This window comes from Cetorhinus maximus, chromosome 6 (assembly GCF_964194155.1).
Source record: "Cetorhinus maximus chromosome 6, sCetMax3.hap1.1, whole genome shotgun sequence".
In the NCBI taxonomy this organism is placed as follows: Eukaryota; Metazoa; Chordata; class Chondrichthyes; order Lamniformes; family Cetorhinidae; genus Cetorhinus; species Cetorhinus maximus.
In genome coordinates, this window is record NC_135884.1 from 93,110,275 (window position 1) to 93,128,762 (window position 18,488).

Here is an 18,488-nt window from a genome sequence, read left to right on the forward strand (position 1 = left end):
AAGAGAGCAGAACATATAAGCCAGGTTTAGATAAATGTTCCCTTATTGTTGATTAACAATCAAACAGTGATCATAACATGATCAAATTCAATGTTACCTTTGAAAAGGAGAAACTTAACAGTTAATATAGCCAGAGTTGACAAAAGAGGGGAGAGATAACATAAGACTAAAGGAAAGACAATGAAATAGTGTCAGTAGGGGACTGAGAGAGATATAATGAACGAAGGAAGACAGAAAAAAAGAGCTGTAAAAGAAAATGCGAAAAGAAAGTTGCGAGGAGCATCAAGATTAATATAGGCCGGGATTTTCAGGTTCCACCGCCGTGACTGCGGCAAGCCAGCGAAAAGTCCATTGACTTCGGCGGCACCAGTAACTCTGCCAGTGGGCGGGACCAGAAGATCCCGCCAATGAAGTTTTTATAATTTTAGAAGAAAATGAGTAGTCAAAGGTAATGTGAGCCCTTTTAAAAACAGATGTGGGTGACGTCAGAAATGAAAGTAAGGAAATGGCGGATTTGTTTAATAATTATTTTGTATCAGTTTTTACAGTAGAGGAAGAGAATAACATACTAGACATTCCAGGAAAACTAATAATGAAGCAAAGACTAGAACTCACTAGAGTTAATGTAAGCAGGAAAAAAGTCTAAGACTGACATAGTCTCAGGATCTGATGGTTGCCGCCCCAGGGTTTTAAAGGAAGCAGATGAGGAAACTGCATATGCTTTAGTCATAATTTTTCAAAACTCTCTCGATTCAGGAATTGGCCTTTTAAGCTGGTAAATTGCAAATATATTTAAAACAAATGAGAAAGAGAAACTGTAAAATTATAGACCAGAAAATCAGAAGTTGTTAGTATCTGTAAGGGCGAAGTGACTGACCGCTTAAATAAACGTGCTGATTGGGAAAAGACAACATAGATCTGTGAAGGGTAGGTCAGGACTAATGAATAGAATTTAATTTTTGAGGAAGTAACTGAAGCGGTAGACAGGGAAAGTCTATGGATGTAGTCTATATGGACTTCCAGTAGGTGTTTGATAAGGGTCCACATAAGAGACATCGGCTAAAATTAAAGCAAATGGAATTGAAGGCAAATTTTTGACCTGGTTAGGAGATTTGTTAGGTGGTAGAAGCCAAATTAGAGATAATGAATATGTACTTGAACTGGAAGGAAGTGACCAATGGTGTCCCACAAGAATCTGTCCTGGGACCTCAACTATTCACTATTTTTTAATGACTTAGATAACACAATAGATAGCCATATATCCAAGTTTGACGATGACACAAAAATTGGTGGTAAATAAGTAGTGTAGATGAGAGCCTAAAATTACAAAGAGACATTGATAGATTAAATGAGTGTACATAATTGTTCGCTGATGGATCTCAACACAGATATGTGCCTAGTTATCCATTTTGGAACAATAAAGGATAGATCTGAATAGTTTTTTTATTGGTGAAAAGTTATAAAGAGTGAAAATCCAAAGAAATTTAGGGGTCCACGTACAGGTCAATTAAAGGTAGTAGTCAAAATAATCAAAAAGGCTAATGGTGTTAGAATATAAAGGGGAGGCAGTTTTGCTACAGCTGTAGGCCACATCCAGAGTGCTATGTAGCAATGTTCCCATTAAAGTGTGTGGCCATGCCACCTAAAAGGTACCTTACAGGCCTTTGTGATAAATAACACACGTGTGGCTATGGGAAAGTTAGGCCACGCAGAAGTACTAAATTTTAAAGCAAACATTGCTACATACAGTTCTGGGCTCAGCACCTTAAAAATGATTTATTGGCCTTGGGAATGTGCATCACGGATTGAGCAGAATGCTATAGGGGCTCCAAATTTAGATTATGAGGAGAGATTATATAAACTAGAATTAATCCTTGGAATATAGCAGGTTAAGGAGTAATTTGATTGAGGTTTTTAGGATTTCGATAGGATTCAGTAGGGTAGATTTAGAGAAATTTTTCCACTAGTCAGGGAGTCGAGGACAGGGACATAACCTTAAAATCAGAGCAAGAACATTTAAGTGAAGTTAGGAAACACTTCTTCGCACAAAGGATGGCAGAAGTGTGAAATTCTCTTCCACAAGAGGCAGATGCTTTCTCAATTAATAATTTTAATTCTGCAGATTGATAGATTTTTGCTAGCCAAGGGTACAATGGGATATGAAGGTAAGATGGGTGTATGGAGTTAGGGTACAGATCAGCCATCATCTCACTGCCTGGAGGAACATATTCAAGGGACTGAGCAGCCTACTCCTGTTCCTATGTAAAGAGGTTACGTTTTTTTATCCTTCATTGTGGGGCCAGGACGAACAGAGGTCCTTCTCTAGGCCCTACAGGGAAAACTGTGACGTTCCATGTCCCGAGACCCCACCCCTACCCGATTGTGAGATCCCCCCAAAACTCCATCCCTGCTACTTACCTGAGTATTGTGGACTACCCCTTCAGTCCCTACCAATAATTTCCTACCAGCTGATATTCTGCTCCCTCCCACTAGCCAGCTGCTGCCTTCCACTAGATTCAGGCAGGTAGCTGAACTCACTGGGGGAACATGCAAATTAAGCCTTTTGGCCTCATGCTAATGAGACGGGGAAGGGGGTTGGGAGAGAGGGGGTGCTGGGTGTGGTGGTTGGTGAGTGTCTCACTTCCCTATTCTTGCTGTTTTAAAACTGGGGCCTTTATTCCTCTCTTTGTTGGATCTTGGGGTGGGTTGAAGACCTTTCCTTTAAAGACTAGCATTTATATAGTGCCTTTCACAACCTTAGGACATCCCAAAGCATTTTATAGCCAATTAAATACTTACGAAGTGTAGTGTCTGTTGTAATGTGGGAAACGTGGCAGCCAATTGGCGCACAGTAAACTCCTACAAACAGCAATATGATAATGACCAGATAATCTGTTTCTGTGATGTTGATTGAGGGAAAAATATTGGCCAGGACGCCTGGGAGAACTCCCCTGCTCTTCTTCAAAATAGAAAGAAAGACTTTAATTTAAATAGCACCTTTCATGACCTTAGGATGCCCCAAATTGCTTTACAGCCAATGAAGAACTTTTTGTAGTCACTGTTGGAATGTAGGAAACACAGCAGCTAATTTGTGCACAGCAAACTCCCACAAACAGCAATGCGATAATGATGTTGAATGTGGGATAAATATTGGCCAGGACACCAGGGATAACTCCCCTGCTCTTTGAAATATTGCAATGGGATCTTTTCCATCCACCCGAGCAGGCAAACGGGACTTCGGTTTAACATCTTATCAGAAAGACGGCATCTCTGACAGTGCGATGCTCCCTTAGTACTGCACTGGAGTGTTAGTGTTAATTTTTGTGCTCAAGCCCTGGAGTGGAACTTGAACCCATAACCTTCTGACTTAGAACCAGTTTGCATCCCTTGGCTCCAGCTTGTCTGAGATTGGTTTGGCCCACAGGGACTTAAAAACTTCAATGTTTTGAGATCAGGAGGGAAATCTGTGTTAAACACTTGAAGTCTGTTAGGGTTTAACTGGCAGATTTATATTGCATGCGGTATCAAATCGAAGCAGTGCAAAACTCCCACCCTCCAGGAACCCTCACTGTGGAGGTTACAGAATCAGCTCAGCCCTGACTATTTTTTAAAAACTGACTCTTGGATTACTCCCCCAAGAAAGTGATGGCGAGTCACCTTCATAATTGCCATTTCAGGGGTTGTCAAGAGTGAACCACATTGCTGAGGGTCACGTGGGCCAGATGGGTTTTAATTAATGGTCACCACTAATGATTTTTAAAAATATTCATGGGTATGGGAGTCACAGGCAAGGCCCGCATTTATTGCACATCCCTCATTGCCCTTGGAACTGTATTTAACTTTTCTGTAATGGTTTGATGCAACTGAGTGGCTTGCTGGTTCATTGCAGATGGCAGTTAGGAATCAACTACATCGCCGTTGGTCTGGATTCACATGTAGGCCACGCCAGGTAACGATGGGAGATTTCCTCCCTGAAGGAGAACCAGATGTTTTTTTTTATGACAGTCCAGTAGTTTTATGATCATTATTAATGAAACTAGCAATTTATTTTATAAACTGATTTATTAATTAATTTAAATTCCCAAGCTGCTGTGATGGGATTTGAACTTATATCTCTGGAGCATTAGTCCGGTCCCTGGATTACTCATCCAGTAATATTACTGCTATGCTAGTTGCTTTTCTTAAATTCTAGACTTGTTTAATTAACTGAATTTAAATGCCCTAGCTGCCATGGTGGGATTCGAATTCCTGTCTTCATATCATTAGGCCAGGCTGCTGAATAACCATTGAAGTAATATAATCATGACTGTTCTCATGTGACACTATCAGTTCAAATTAATGTGAAGCAGAAATCACTGTACTAATGATAAACCCACAGGATTAAAGGTATTCTCAGAGTATCCATGTGCCTCTACGAACCACGAGACTAATACTGCCCCAGTTCATGAACCTTTCGTGAACTCACACTTTATAAAGTTGCTATGTATTTGCTTCAATGAGGTAATAGTGAATTAATTTTATTTTAGTTATTAAGTCTTTAGGCTAGAAATGACCAAACATGTTGTCAACTCAAAATAATTATGAGCTTTCCAATGTTATTAATGAAAGGTGGAAACATCTACTTAACCATTGTTAGAATAAGTGATACAACATTTGGTTGCACCATTGACTTTGGACCCAGAAACTGGCATCATCATGCAAAAATTACTGGATTCCAAACTGGACATTTTTGAGGATATGATCCATGTAAATGATCCCTTCCATTGGGTGTTTAAATGAAGATGTGGGCTAACATAAGGATGAAACCCAACATGATGTTAAATGGGATAAAATTAGAGAGGGTAAGCAGTCAACAAAATCTTTGAGAGTCGTCAAACAACTGAGAGAATTTTTCCTCCCAGAGGGTTGTGTGACTTTGGAATTCTTTGCCTCAGAAGGTGGTGGAGGCAGGGTCATTGAATATTTTTAAGGCAGAGGTAGATTGATTCCCTTGCCTAACAAGAATCTAAAGTTATCGGAACACAAGAAGATCAGCCATGGTTTTATTGAATAGTGGAGCAGGCTCGAGGGGCCAAATGGTCTACTCCTGTTCCTATTTCTTATGTTCTAACTAAGAGGCCTGTCTTTAGTCTTCCAATCCATCAGTCAGAATAGATCTCGAAACACGAAGCCGACAAAGGCTCATCCTATCTATATTCTTATCTGAAATCTCTCAGAGGAGATGCCACTTGAAGCCTTTTACTGGTGCAAGGAGTTTAACGTGAAGTTGAAGGCATAACTTCTCTGCACTGCTTTGTGTCATTGTCACTACCAACTGTTCTACTAGAGACTGGGCACTGGCTTCAGGAGATCAGGCAGCTCTCATGTGTTATGACGGGGTTGGAAACAGAAAATGACTTTTCAAACACTGCAAATAAATGAAAACACAAAAAGAAGGAACGATTGTAATCTGAAAACCAGAGGTTTGGAGACTGGTGTTACTGACAAATTTCCTCTTTATTGAAGAGCTACACATGAATATTCCATCATCTGTAAAAGAGACTGGCCACGTTGAACAGACACCAGCAAGAAACGAATCAATAAATAAAGTAGAAAGGCCTCCGCCATGGCGGCCACCATTTTCCTACAAGCTGGTTCGCTGTCAGCGTTTAAAGGTCACGCGTTATTCAGAATGAGACAGTGGGGTGCAACCTTGCTTTCAATCAAACTAGGAAATGACAAACAATATTGGTCATGAAAACTGTGGCTTTAATGTAAACACTACATTCGAGGTGTTTGCGTCACTAACATCCCACAGGAGAAAACACCATTCACTAAAAAGAAGAAATAGCAGCACAGACGTTCACCGAGAAAGAAAGGAAGCCTAACTTATATATTACACAGTATCATAGCAAATATTGTAAAACGGGGACATCTTTACTGCACCTACTTGGCCAGTGAGAGCTGTGCTTTTCTATACAAACCTGAAGGGTGAACAAGTTTAATTTTTTAAAATCCCAATACAATTAGAACTAAGAGAAGTCTAAACAGAGTTTCATCGTTACTGTACAGTTGCACTGTCTTGGGGGACAGTCAGGCGCCATAGTGTGGGTTGAAAGACTCCAGGCCTAGTAAAGATGTTGCAAATGCAGGACGTCAGGCTAAAGAGTAACCAAAGCAATGCTGAACCAGTATAATCCAAACATTAACTTGGCTTAACTAATCCAAGTGTTGTACACAACCTCTCAGCAAAATTTCTTTAATTTTAAAAAAGGGAAAAATAACCTTTTGAAGCTACAAAGCACAAGAAATGGAATTTTTTTAATAATTTATTATTTTAGCTTCTACTTTTAAAGACTTGGCTAAAACCAGATCTACAGCATTCTACTGAAACACACAACCACCATTCAGTTTTCAGAAAGTTGAATTGACCGTGTAGGAAGGCTGTGTCTCACAAAGGCCAAAGATCATGCTATCTGTACATAAGGGCACCAGGATAGTCCATTATACAGTCTGCAGAATGAGAGGCTGAGGGAACCTTCCCATCACACAAAACACACAAGAGATTCTTCATGCACACTCTGAGGGGAGGGAGGAAGAGAAATATTTATCAGGTCACCAACTTATCTAAACCATTTTCACAAGCTCATCAAAGGGAGGGGTGGGGTGGGGAAGGGTAGTGGAGGTGGGGGAATGGATGGCGGGGCAGGTTGGCACTGGTAAGGACAGTTAAAGAAAAATAAAACAAAACAAAAAAACTTCTCTGGCAAAAAATAGACCTTCAAGCTTTTAGTAAACGGAAGCCCCTCTCCTCCCTCGGTCAGAGTGGAAAGCTCCAAGGCTGTTGCTGTGCTTAACTCAGGGCCGTTCCATTCCACCATATGAAGAGGGAGGCTCAATGCAGCTGATATGGTGCTGTCCTGTGCGTCCTCAGGTTTCCTAACATATTAGTCAAAGAGCTGCCACGGAACTAAACACTGGAAACTCAGCCTTGTGCTTGGAAGGTGAAGTGTCACACTGATTCCAGAGTACGGGCCATGTGTTAAAAACAGGCAGACATGGTACCAAGAAAAGGGCTTGTCTGTCCAGGGATGGGTGTGGGGTTGTGTTTCTTTTTTAAAGATTTTTGTAAAATTTCTCATTAAAGCAGAAGATCCAGTGAAGTACAGTGTTAACAGTGTACAAGTTTGTGATAAGGCTGCAGGTTTCAGGAGTCTAGTTCTGTTGGCAGCTTATGATAACTAAAAAGAATTATATACGTTATGCCTTTATTTACCAACTTGCATTCAATAATCATCACCAAATTTGCCTCTAGACAGTAGAGTCAGTATAAGCCGCAGCCTCGGAGATTGTTGGCAATGATGATGTCAGTGACGGCATCGAAGACCACCTGGATGTTGCCAGTATCCGTAGCGCAGGTCAAGTGGCAGTAGATCTCCTTATTGGGAGAGCGATTCTTGCTCTCAAATTGTGCTTGGACGTAGGCTGCACCATCCTCGTAAGTATTGGGGCCTAAAGGCAAGGGCAGAATGGAACAAAAACAGCCTTAAGCGCAAGGAATAGCACAACACACACATCTTGATTTTACAAACAACCTTGTTAGGCAAGCCATCAATGGAGAATTCTGTTCTCTTTCCTATCTCCTTTGTTGGCACAGTGAAGGAGTTGAATCACAAGTGGACACAATATTTAACGGTGTGGTCTGATCAGAGCGCTAACCAATTTAAGCATGTCTTCCTCTGATTTGCACTCTAGTGCTTTGACTCAGTGTTCTACTGCTTTGTTAATCGCGGCTCTGCAATGGTTGGAGTCTCAATTGTGAAGTCACTGGATCTCTTTCAGCATCCTTAACTATTTTATGAAGCATTTGTGGCAATCATTTTGCTTTCCTATGTGCAGGATTTTATAATTCTCAGTATAAAACTTAAATCTCTCACTCTCATTGAGGCCTGATGGCAGAATCCAGCTTCCAAAGAGGTGTTGCTATGGAGACATTGAAACAAATCCTGAGACTGATCGTTTTTGCACCCAACACTTCAAAATGGTGAACAGTTGACTACGATACAGCCATGTAAATCTATGAACCTCACTCGGTAATTAATATCAATGTCAGCTTCAATGTAAATCTACAATCATATTTCAATACCTGAAATACTTCTTCAGTGCTATTAACCATAGTGAAGCAGTAAATTACAAGGTTACATGGCAGCCTTAAGGGTGGTTTGATCAACCCCACAGCTCTGATGTAATTATTGGAATTGTTGACACAGATGTGTAATAATGTAAATTAATCTGGGAGATGGATAGGGAGGAGTTAATGAATGTTACAGAATCTGGATGGGGACTTTGAAATGCTGAATGAGTTGCCCAGCACTGTCAAGAGTTTTGCACAATGTTTAACAAAAGAACAGGACTCGTGGACATCTGACGAAGTGTGTCAGTCCCATGGCTGATCAGCCACATGTAAGTAAGTGCAATGGGAAAAGTTTGTTCAATTATTTCACTCAAATGGAAACTTCTGGAATGTGCCTTTGCAAAAAAGGCCTGGAGAGAGATGTAGTGGTTTTATCAAGATTCATCCCAAGCAGCTCCATGCTCTATGAGCTGTTCCCAGGGACACAAACCAAGATAAACATCAACTGCGAGTGGAGGACCGTCAACTCATTGAAAGACACTCCTTAGTTTGCTCGAAACTTGCTGGTCTTCCAGTGAAAAGAGTTGTAGACTGGCACATTCCAAGGTGCAGGACTACATGCTAAGGGACACCAAAGCTTGAGGCAGCTGCCGCAGAGGAGCAATGGGGAAAGGCCACTGTCTCACTCCTTTCATCCATAGTACACCAAGGGGCTGGAAACTGTGAAGAATGCCTTGGGCTATATGCCTGACGTGTAATGTATATTGTGAATATCAAGAGTATTGAAATTGTATTGAGGCATCTCAGAGTAGAACATGCTGTATGGAGAAAAGTTGAATTCTATTGCACTTTGTAATTTTCAATTTGAAATGTTTTGATGAATGTTTTGGAATGTACTTTTACAAATAAATAAGGTATGTTTTTGGAAAAAGAAAATTCACTCGATAAATGGAAACAATGAGGCGGGGCTGTACATTGTGTAAGTAGCAACCATGGTAACAGTAAGGAGTGTTTGACTGTCTTAACATTTCAGCAGTTAGAAGCTGGTTTTTGGTGTCAGACTCCCAGTTATATTTCTGTGATTGATGGACTCATGCTATTGTAAAATCACTCTGTAACATTTGTAAATATGCAATTTAATTAACTGGTGCAATCAACCCTGCCCAAACCCATGATAGGCATCTTCAAACTGCATTTTACTTGTCATGTTCCAGATTAAATATCTGATGCTGCTCACAGTGGCAATAATGTGGCACTGAACATGTGAGCCCCATAGCCTAAATGGAGCTTTGACCTTCAACTTGGTTTTCCACATTTTTGGAATCAGTGATCAGTAAGAAGCAAACCTTGTTCCTATGCTGTTTCTTTATTCAAACAGTACTTGCCTCATGACAGGTCTGAATCGTAGCTTCAACAGACAGCATTCTAGTTATCTACTTACATGCCATTGGGGATGGGGATTTGGGTTCTTGGGGAACAGCAGTGTGGTACATTGGAACCAACGTATACCAATCAAGATGCCAGGTTTGTAGCCGCAATCACCTAGACCACCAGGCTCCAAATTACAGCTGTGTTGCTTTGGAGAGGATGTCGAGAGGAATGGAAGCTTCCTCCAGCCAAAGCTTTATCCATTCCATAACATTTTCCTGAATCTCCACCTCTATGAGTCTAATAACCTTTCATGGCGGACACCATCTTTTGGAAGTCCTGGAGGGCTTTCAACAGTCCACTCGGAATGTCACTGATGAAGATGGCAACCATCAAATAGATTCCACAATACAGAAAGCAGATGAGTACAAACACGCCCAAACACCTATCCCCACTCCCCTAACTCCCTGCCCATCACTGAGGATACATTAGCTCAGCTTTTTTGTTTGTACCATTGACTATACAGGCAATCCTGACATTGTGGCAACGGTTTCACTGGACAGCACTCTCACCTCTGAATCAGTTGGTCATGGGTTCAAGTCATACTGCTGACATTCTGGTGCAGTACTGAGGGAGTACTGCACTGTTAGAGTGCCGTCTTTCAGATGAATTATTAAGCCAGAGCCCCAGCTGCCCCTCCCCCTGGTGTCTAAACCAATATTTACCCCTCAACCAACACCTGAAGAATCAAATCATTTGGTTATTAACACATTGCTGTTTGTGGAAGCTTACTGTGGACAAATTGGATGTTTCTCCTACATTACAAAGTAACAACACACTTCAGTACTTAATTGGCTGTAAAGTTCTATGGGATGACCTATCGTCATCAAAGGAACTACATTGATTGGATGATTAACCTAAAGACAAATGGTGGAACTATTTGTTTGAAATTGGTTGTGGGAGATCAATGTCATGTGCCATAGTCAGTTTCTAAGGAATTAAGCACTAATTTGAACAATGCTGATGCAAGATTAGTGATACACTCTGATCAAAACAAAAGGGAAAATGTAATGTGGTGTATGAATTTAAAAACAAATACCAAATACCAATGCATAATTTAAAAGGTTACAACAGTAGATAGAAAATTCAGTGCTAATATTCAGCAAACCAAGCTCTGAGTTCAGCAGTTGCAGCCCATCAATATTGAAGTCAATGGGAGAGATGTCAAATGGGCTACCAACTCACTATTACATGTTTAACACTGCTACACGAACTCAAGGTGTAACCCAGGGTTTCCCAAACCGTGGGTTGCGACTCCCAGTGTGGTTGAGGACGAAATTTGGGGTTATGGCAGCTGTGGAGAGGAGTCTCCATCCTAGGATCAGCTCCGAGGTCTCATGATGCGCTTTTTCCCATGTCGCAGCCTCAATGGGAATCTCAATTGGAGGAACAGTAAGTGGGGGAGGGGTGTGATGAGAGAGTGGGCCAGAAGTAGCATCTGCATACCTAGAACTTGCGAAATTCTCATTGGCATATGCTATCTGAAGCTTTGACAAGCACAATTTGGAATAAATAAAGCTGACAAGTAGCAGTAAGTGCCCCTTTCTTAATCGATAACTAACGGCCAAGAAAAATAATTAAAATGGCTTTTGTTCATAGGATCATAGTTTCAAATCGTACGGGGAGGATTGGAATCATTCTGACATAAAATAATTCTCAACATCAGGGACAACAAAATCCATTACTTAAAAGAGTTGTACACTCAAATATTTCCAAAGAAACTATATGGGGCACAACAAAAATCTGAAATAATTTGTGAATCACGACACCCGCTCGCCGCTTCCCTGCCTGACCCTCCCGCTCACCGCTTTCCTGTATGACTCTTCCCCCTTGCTGCTTCCTCGCTCAATCCCTCGCTGTGAACGAGGGCTCAGGAGAGGGTTGGCGAGAGGGAGGAAATGAGCAAGAGCAGCTGAAAGCAGGAGGGTCAGCAGGGAAGTAAAGAATGGGAGAGTTGAGCAGGGAAGCAGAGATAGTCGGTCATGGAAGCAACAAGCAGATGGGTCTAGCAGGGAAGTGAAAAGTGGGATGGTCAGGCAGGAAGTGGTGACGAAGAGAGAGAGTCGGCCTGCAGGAGCGGCAGCAAGTGGGTGGGTGGTAAGTAGAAAGAGCTTAGCAACTTTTACATGTTTAAATGTAAAAGTTATTTCATATAGGAATTTAACAATGTAAAGTGTTACAACTTACTGGGCGTTTTAATTTTGTTTTCTGACGAGGAAACCTAACTATAGCTTTTACATGTGTTTTATGCTGTTTTGTCTTATTTTGACACTTTGATACAGTAGTAAACTTTATTATGCTCCTGTTTTGTTTTAAACTTCAATAATGCAGCACCGAAGGCTATTATCCTGCTGTTTTGTTTCATTTAGGCACTTTAACAGTAAAAAAATAATGGTTCTGCTGACGTTATTTTGGCGCCACCCCAGCCCCCCTCTGCTCAACGACTCTGGGGTCACAAGTCTGAGGCTTTAAAATAGGGTCATACCAGGAAAAAGTTTGGGAAGCACTGGTTTAACCCCTTGTGCGTGAGTGCACAATGAAATACTGCAAGCTCATTGCCAATCCAGTGGCATAATTTCGTATTTGATGAACGTTGAAACATTTTGTCCAGAGCCTCTGCTACCTACCTCTTTCAGCCGCCAAGCCTGCAGCTCCAATGACTTTTCCACATTGAGTGTTTTAGAAGTAGTTTATTTTTGACAGTTCACTCTAAAAGTGTTCCATGTCCTCCCTACATGCTCACTTCCATCATTGTAAAAATCAATGTAAAATATTTAGTTAATATCACCCTCATATCTTCACAATTGTGCTCCCTTCTACACCCAAGTGGTCCTACACTTTTCAGTTATGTTTTTTTTTCAAATCCTCTTTTAGCCTTTTGAATCTTCCTTTTCATGTCCCTTCCTATGTTCCTCATGATTTTCTTTATGTTGTTATGCATCCCTTTTAAGTTTCAGAGTTCAAGTTTAAGCTTTTTAAACTGTTGGCCATGGCTCAGTTGGTAGCACTTGTCTCTGAGACAGAATCTCAGCTGACACGCCAGTGCTGTACTGAGGGAATGTTACACTGCCAGTCTTTCAGATGAGATGTTAAGCTGAGGCCCAGTGTGTTCTCAGATAGACTGAAACGATCCCATGCCACTATTCTGAAGTTGAGCAAGGGAGCTCTCCCTGTTGTCCTGGCCAATATTTATCCCTCAATCAACACTGTAAAAACAGATGATCTGGTCATTATCACATTGCTGTTTGTGGGAGCTTGATGTGTGAAAATTGTTTGCCACATTTCATACATTACTACATTTCCAAAATACTTCGCTGGCTATAAAGCGTTTTGAGGTCAAAAACATTATATAAATGCAAGTCTTTATTTTTTCAGTTGTTTTAATTTCTATTTATTCATGGAACTCTATACTTTGACGCACCCTCTCTTTATAAGAATATATTAATCTTGCATTCTGTCCCTCTCCTATTTCAACATTTTGCATTCCAACCTGTTTCTTAATTAGTTAATTTATGTCAGATCCGTTCTTATCTCACTCTGGACTTACCGTCCCTACCTTTGACTCTTCCATTAACCTTTCCTATTCTGACATTGACGTTAAGAATATTGTAATCACTATTTCACATTTATTCTCCTGCTCCCATCAGCTATTTGTGTCCCTTCATTTGACAGAACTAAATCAAGCAATGCTTCTTTCTTTGTTGGATTAGAAACAATGATCCAGGCAGCACTCTAAAAAGGGTTTACTACTTTAACCACATATATGATCTTTATTCCAGTCTACTTTGGTATAGTTAAAATCACCCAACATTATTGTTCTGTTGTCCTTACACAAATCTCTCTGAAAGTTCTACCTATCTCCACCTCTCTATCAATACTGCATGACAGGTTATTATTCAGAATTCTACCAATTCCCTTTCTATTTCTTACATTTATTCATATAGATTCTGTATGCAACATCCTAGAAAATCCTTTTGTTCTTGTGCTGTGATAGCAACATTTGCTGATAAAGCCAACCCCCATTTTCTTCCCCATCTATCCTGTAAACATATATTTTGATAAAATCGGGCTTAGATGTAAGCGCACACACACAGATATACATGCCTCTAGATATACACAAACCTAGATAAACATTTGTATAGATAGGTACATACATGAAAGTGAGCACAGAGACAGATATGCACATATCCAGATATATGCACATGTACATATCCTCAGATACAAAGGTGTAGGTACACACTGGTATGTGCGTTTATAGATGGTATACATTCACCCATTGGTGTGTGCCTATGAATATACATGTGGACAGAAGCAGATAAACAGAAATCAGAGACATGGAGATGCACATATGCAAACAAAACTTCACATACATATGTAGACAAAAGCAGTTCCATACATACAGATATAAACTTATATAAAGATGCACAGATACATGAGTTAAAATAAGGACAAATATAGTCAAAGTTACAGAAGCAACACATATAGACAAAAAAATTATGGCAATTAAATGACATATATTTGTTATTTTCAAAAGTGTGTATAAATGCTACTGCAGCTCTCAAAAAAGGAGACTCTTGTCATACTTTTTGACTTAAATGCATACTGTACTTTGTTCCTGAACTAATATCAAAAGATTACAGGGACAGTGCAATGTAAGTTTCATAAACCCACCACAGCCCGATTGAGGTCTTTGAAGTGTTTCAAAGTATGATTTTTAACTTTGACAATATAAAATGGTCGATAGCCAATTGGCAGCCTGTTCTACATCTCTCCTGATTGTTATTCCTATCAAGTCAATGAGGTGTAAAACAAACTGCTGTTTCACCGTCATCCGTTTTACAGTGCTGCATGGGGTTAATATTTACCCTAAAGACTTTGAAAATATTCTGGGAGCACAAATCTGCAAATATTCCTCCGCCCTCCCAGCATGTACCCCAGCCCCAGCATATTTTCAGCCATCAATGCTCCACTGTTCGCACATACACACACATGCATACAGATCTATGGTTAACAGGCCAGAGACTTCTGATGACATGTGCCCTTTAATCTTGAAATGAAAAAGGGTTAGTTAAGAGAGTGAATGATTTGTGTTGGACAAAGCCAAATGCACAAACAAACATGCACACAGAGAGGGAGTTGCTGCTCAGAGAGACAAGGGAAGGGAAAGTTTAAGTCATAAACTCCTACCTGTGTACTCAGGGAAGCAGATTGTAAGAGCCGACTTCTTGATCTTCTCAGCAAACAAGTCTTTCTTGTTGAGGAAAAGAATAATGGAGGTGTCGATGAAGAACTTATTATTACAGATGGAATCAAACAGCATAAGAGACTCGTGCATGCGGTTCTGTAGCAAGGGAAAGGGAAAGAAGAAAGAGAAAGAAGGAGGATTCGTTAGCATTGGAAAGGGGAAATTGTATGAACGAGTATAGTTAATAAACATGAGCCAAATAGATATTAGATACGAGTAAGCTTTCAAATAAGTTCAGACAGTCCAATGTTCAGATGGACAGACACAAACAGCAGTATACACACTCACTCACTCACATTCCAACACCTAAACTTTCAGTATTTGCTGTTGATCATTCTAGAAACTCTCATCAATTAGCCCTTTGCTGATGACCTCCAAAGGTTTTAGAATAGAATGGAATCATAGAATTAATACAGCACAGAAGGAGGCTGTTTGGCCTGTTGTGTCCATGTTGGCTCTCTGCAAGAGCAAATCAGTTAGTCCCAACCCCCTGCCTTTTCCCCATAGCCCTGCAAAGGTTTTCAATTCAGATAATTATCCAATTCCCTTTTGAAAGCTATGATTGAATCTGCTTCCCACACTATCAGGCAGTGTGGGAAGCAGATTTCAGATCCTAGCCACTCACTGCATAAAAAAAGTTTCTTTTCCCATGCCGTCTTTCGTTCTTTTGCCATTCACCTTAAATCGCGTCCTCTGGTTTTTGACTCTTCTGTCAATGGGAACAGTTTCTCCCTATCTACTCTGTTCAGATTGTTCATGATTTTGAACACTTTTATTAAATTTCCCCTCAACCTTCTCCGACAAGACAGTCCCAGCTTCTTCAATCTATCCAAGTAAGTGAAGTATCTCATTCCTGGAACCATTCTCATAATCTTTTCTTGAAATTTAAATTTGGTCACACATATCATGCCAAGTCTACTTATAACTCATGCTTGCAGATTGTTAAAGGTGCCATTACAATTTACAAAATAAATCTTTCCAGGTTAAAATATCACAGGACCCAATTGGGTGCAGGGGAGGTGGAATGGAGAATGAGATCCACACCAGCCATTACTAAGCTTGTTGCATATAATACCAAATAATGCATGGACAATGAGATAATTGCAATTTTGGATGGCCTTGCATTGACCACGTGGGGCTTCTGTCCCATTTGATTTTACTCAATGATTCAGCCCTTTAACTGTCCTTTGTTCAGCTGCAAAATACCCTACCACATTCCCTGGCATATGGTGCAGTTCCCAACAGATCAGTCAAGAGTTCAGTTATCATCCAGGTAATTTTACCTGGGCAGACTTCAGCCTTTCCTGACAAATGACAACTAGTTCAATAATAACACTTCCCTCTTTTTGAACACCACAATACTGAAACCCGTCAGCTCAAATTCTTTCACCTATGCCTCTGACATGCTCATGAAGCCCTGCATTGAGCGTGCTCAGAATCAGGCACTATGGCTACACAAGGCTGCAAGAAGGAAAGCAAGAAATTTTGTAGTCTAGCACTCAGATATATGGATGGGATTTGTATGAGATCATACACTCAATCATTGACAAGCGCGCTCTCCATCTACTTTTCAGTAACAGTTCCAAAGAGCATCTAGGAGCTGACCTTGCAATAACAAAAGCAAATGTGTTCAAATTTTCTAGAATGTCAATACAGCGACAGGTGTAAATGCGACAACTGCATGAAAATACAAAGTAATGCAACAGGTGAAAACAATTTTACTGACTGCATACAGACCAATCACTGGAACTTTTCAGTTCATCCATTCAGGGAGGTCTTGTCACTAATTCATTAAGCTGCATCACAAGCTGTATAAAGTTAGGCAGTGATACTTTGTTGTATGCACATATAGACACCACAAGAACATCATATGGATGTATTCCTCAACTATGAGATATCAGACACATGAAAACTGATTTCTCCAACACCAGGCACATTCTCTTAAATATATCAAAGTGGGTATACAGTTTGACCCAGTTTACAGTGTACATATACAGGGATCCTATGTAACCCTCTGAGCAGCTACAAGCAAACAGCACTGCACAAGGCCATCCTAACTGGAGTACTCAAACTTCCGTGGCACCAAGACTGCCATGGGCTTTCTATATCAAACTGCTCAAGATGTGATACAATAAGTCGTCACCATAACTTTCTTGCAAAGTCTGGCCCACTCCACAGTTCGTACACTGGCAGAGACTTGAGAATAGAACTGTTTTTGGAACCTATCACTAGAGAGTGAATTGGCACATGAACAAGAAGGTGTCTGCATAGTGCATACCCAAGGTCGATAAGTTAATCTGAAAGGGGTGCATTTCAATGTGTAGATGCAGTTGAAATGCACTGAGATTTTCTTCCTGAGCGAATGAGCTCTGATAATTATTCTGTATAATGCCAGCATTGATATTTTAAAATGAATTGGGGACATACTTGGAGTTGAAACCAGCGCAGATTCTGCTGTCTTGTGCTACTGGAAACTGGCCTGAAATCCAGGTTGAATCCAGATACTAATCCTACTTCTTTTTTCAGTGTTTTCATTTTTGATTCACCAGAGCATTAGTGTCAGGACAGAAGGCAGACCTAATCTGATTGCAGAATCTACTAACAAGGCTGGCAAACATAGCAAGATAACGAGAAGCCTTTGGACTGAGAAGGTGACATAATAGGGGAAGTTGAATGCCTTTGTGTTAAGTTAACACACTGCAGGCCGTGATGTACATTTACAATGTTGAGACTGTTTGATATAGAAAGCCCAACATATCACATGGAGAGGAAAGTGGACAGTGCTTGCCAGACAAGAGCCGATGCAAGACCCAACATTTGCTGTCACTGTCAATAGTTTTCAGGATGCATTTTGATCCCACTAAGCAGAACACTTTACCCTGACACCCCACCCCGGGTAAAAAAAATTGAGCTGGTGGGGACCGGGGGTAGAGTGGGGAACTCCCAGATGTTTGGCCAACTACAATCATATCTTCCCTGCCTATCAGTCACAGAATGTCATGCTCAAAGGTTTGCAGTACAGATTGGTTCATTTTATTAGAATCACAAATGTATTGAAACTCAGGTCCTGTGGGAAAAGGTAGGTAAAATTAAATGTTAAGCTTATGGAGTGGGAATCAATGGAACCTGCATCAATCACTGTACATCCAAGTTGCATATTGGTAGATGATTTTGCTATTGGAAACTACAGAGAGAACAAAAAATTATCCCAGTTTGGGGCAGGAATGATGACCAGGCATTAGTTGGAACCAGCGCACCAAATAAAACAACATGAAAATACATTCTGAAGATATCTGGGGACCAAGATTTATTCCACTTTTTTTCTGCCTTGACTCCTTAAAACTGAAAATTGGAGAAAGAAGTCTGATGGATTCCTCAACCCCAGAATTGTAGATCTAAGAATGTACTCAGTATCATTAGGTCAGGTACAAAGAAGAGGCAAACACATACTAGGAAAGAGCTGGCACTTTATTGACAACTTACGAATAAATACATTAAAAACAGAAATAAATAATGACACAATCTACCATATAAACAGACGGATACTCACTGTTACAATATGACTTAAGTACAACCTCATTCATGTGTAATAAAGCACTAGGTTAGCCTAAGCAGTCACTCAAGCTTACATTACAGTTCCTAATCCTACACAGAAGTGACTAAGAGACAGCCACTGAATGCTGGCACATACTGTAAGAGTAA

The 18,488-nt window shown here is 40.4% G+C and overlaps 1 protein-coding gene across 1 annotated transcript in view; it reads right to left on the reverse strand.

The window, feature by feature from the left end:
- Positions 1–5,477: 5,477 nt before the first annotated feature.
- The window catches only part of LOC144681924 (guanine nucleotide-binding protein G(o) subunit alpha), a 379,243-nt gene continuing 366,232 nt past the window's right edge, over positions 5,478–18,488 (reverse strand). The window contains exons 7-8 of the mRNA XM_078544089.1: positions 14,729–14,882; positions 5,478–7,491 (exon numbers count right to left, since the gene is read on the reverse strand). Of these exons, the coding sequence (XP_078400215.1) occupies positions 7,304–7,491; positions 14,729–14,882 (342 nt within the window). The 3' untranslated portion in view covers positions 5,478–7,303. The remainder of the gene's footprint in view (positions 7,492–14,728; positions 14,883–18,488) is intronic.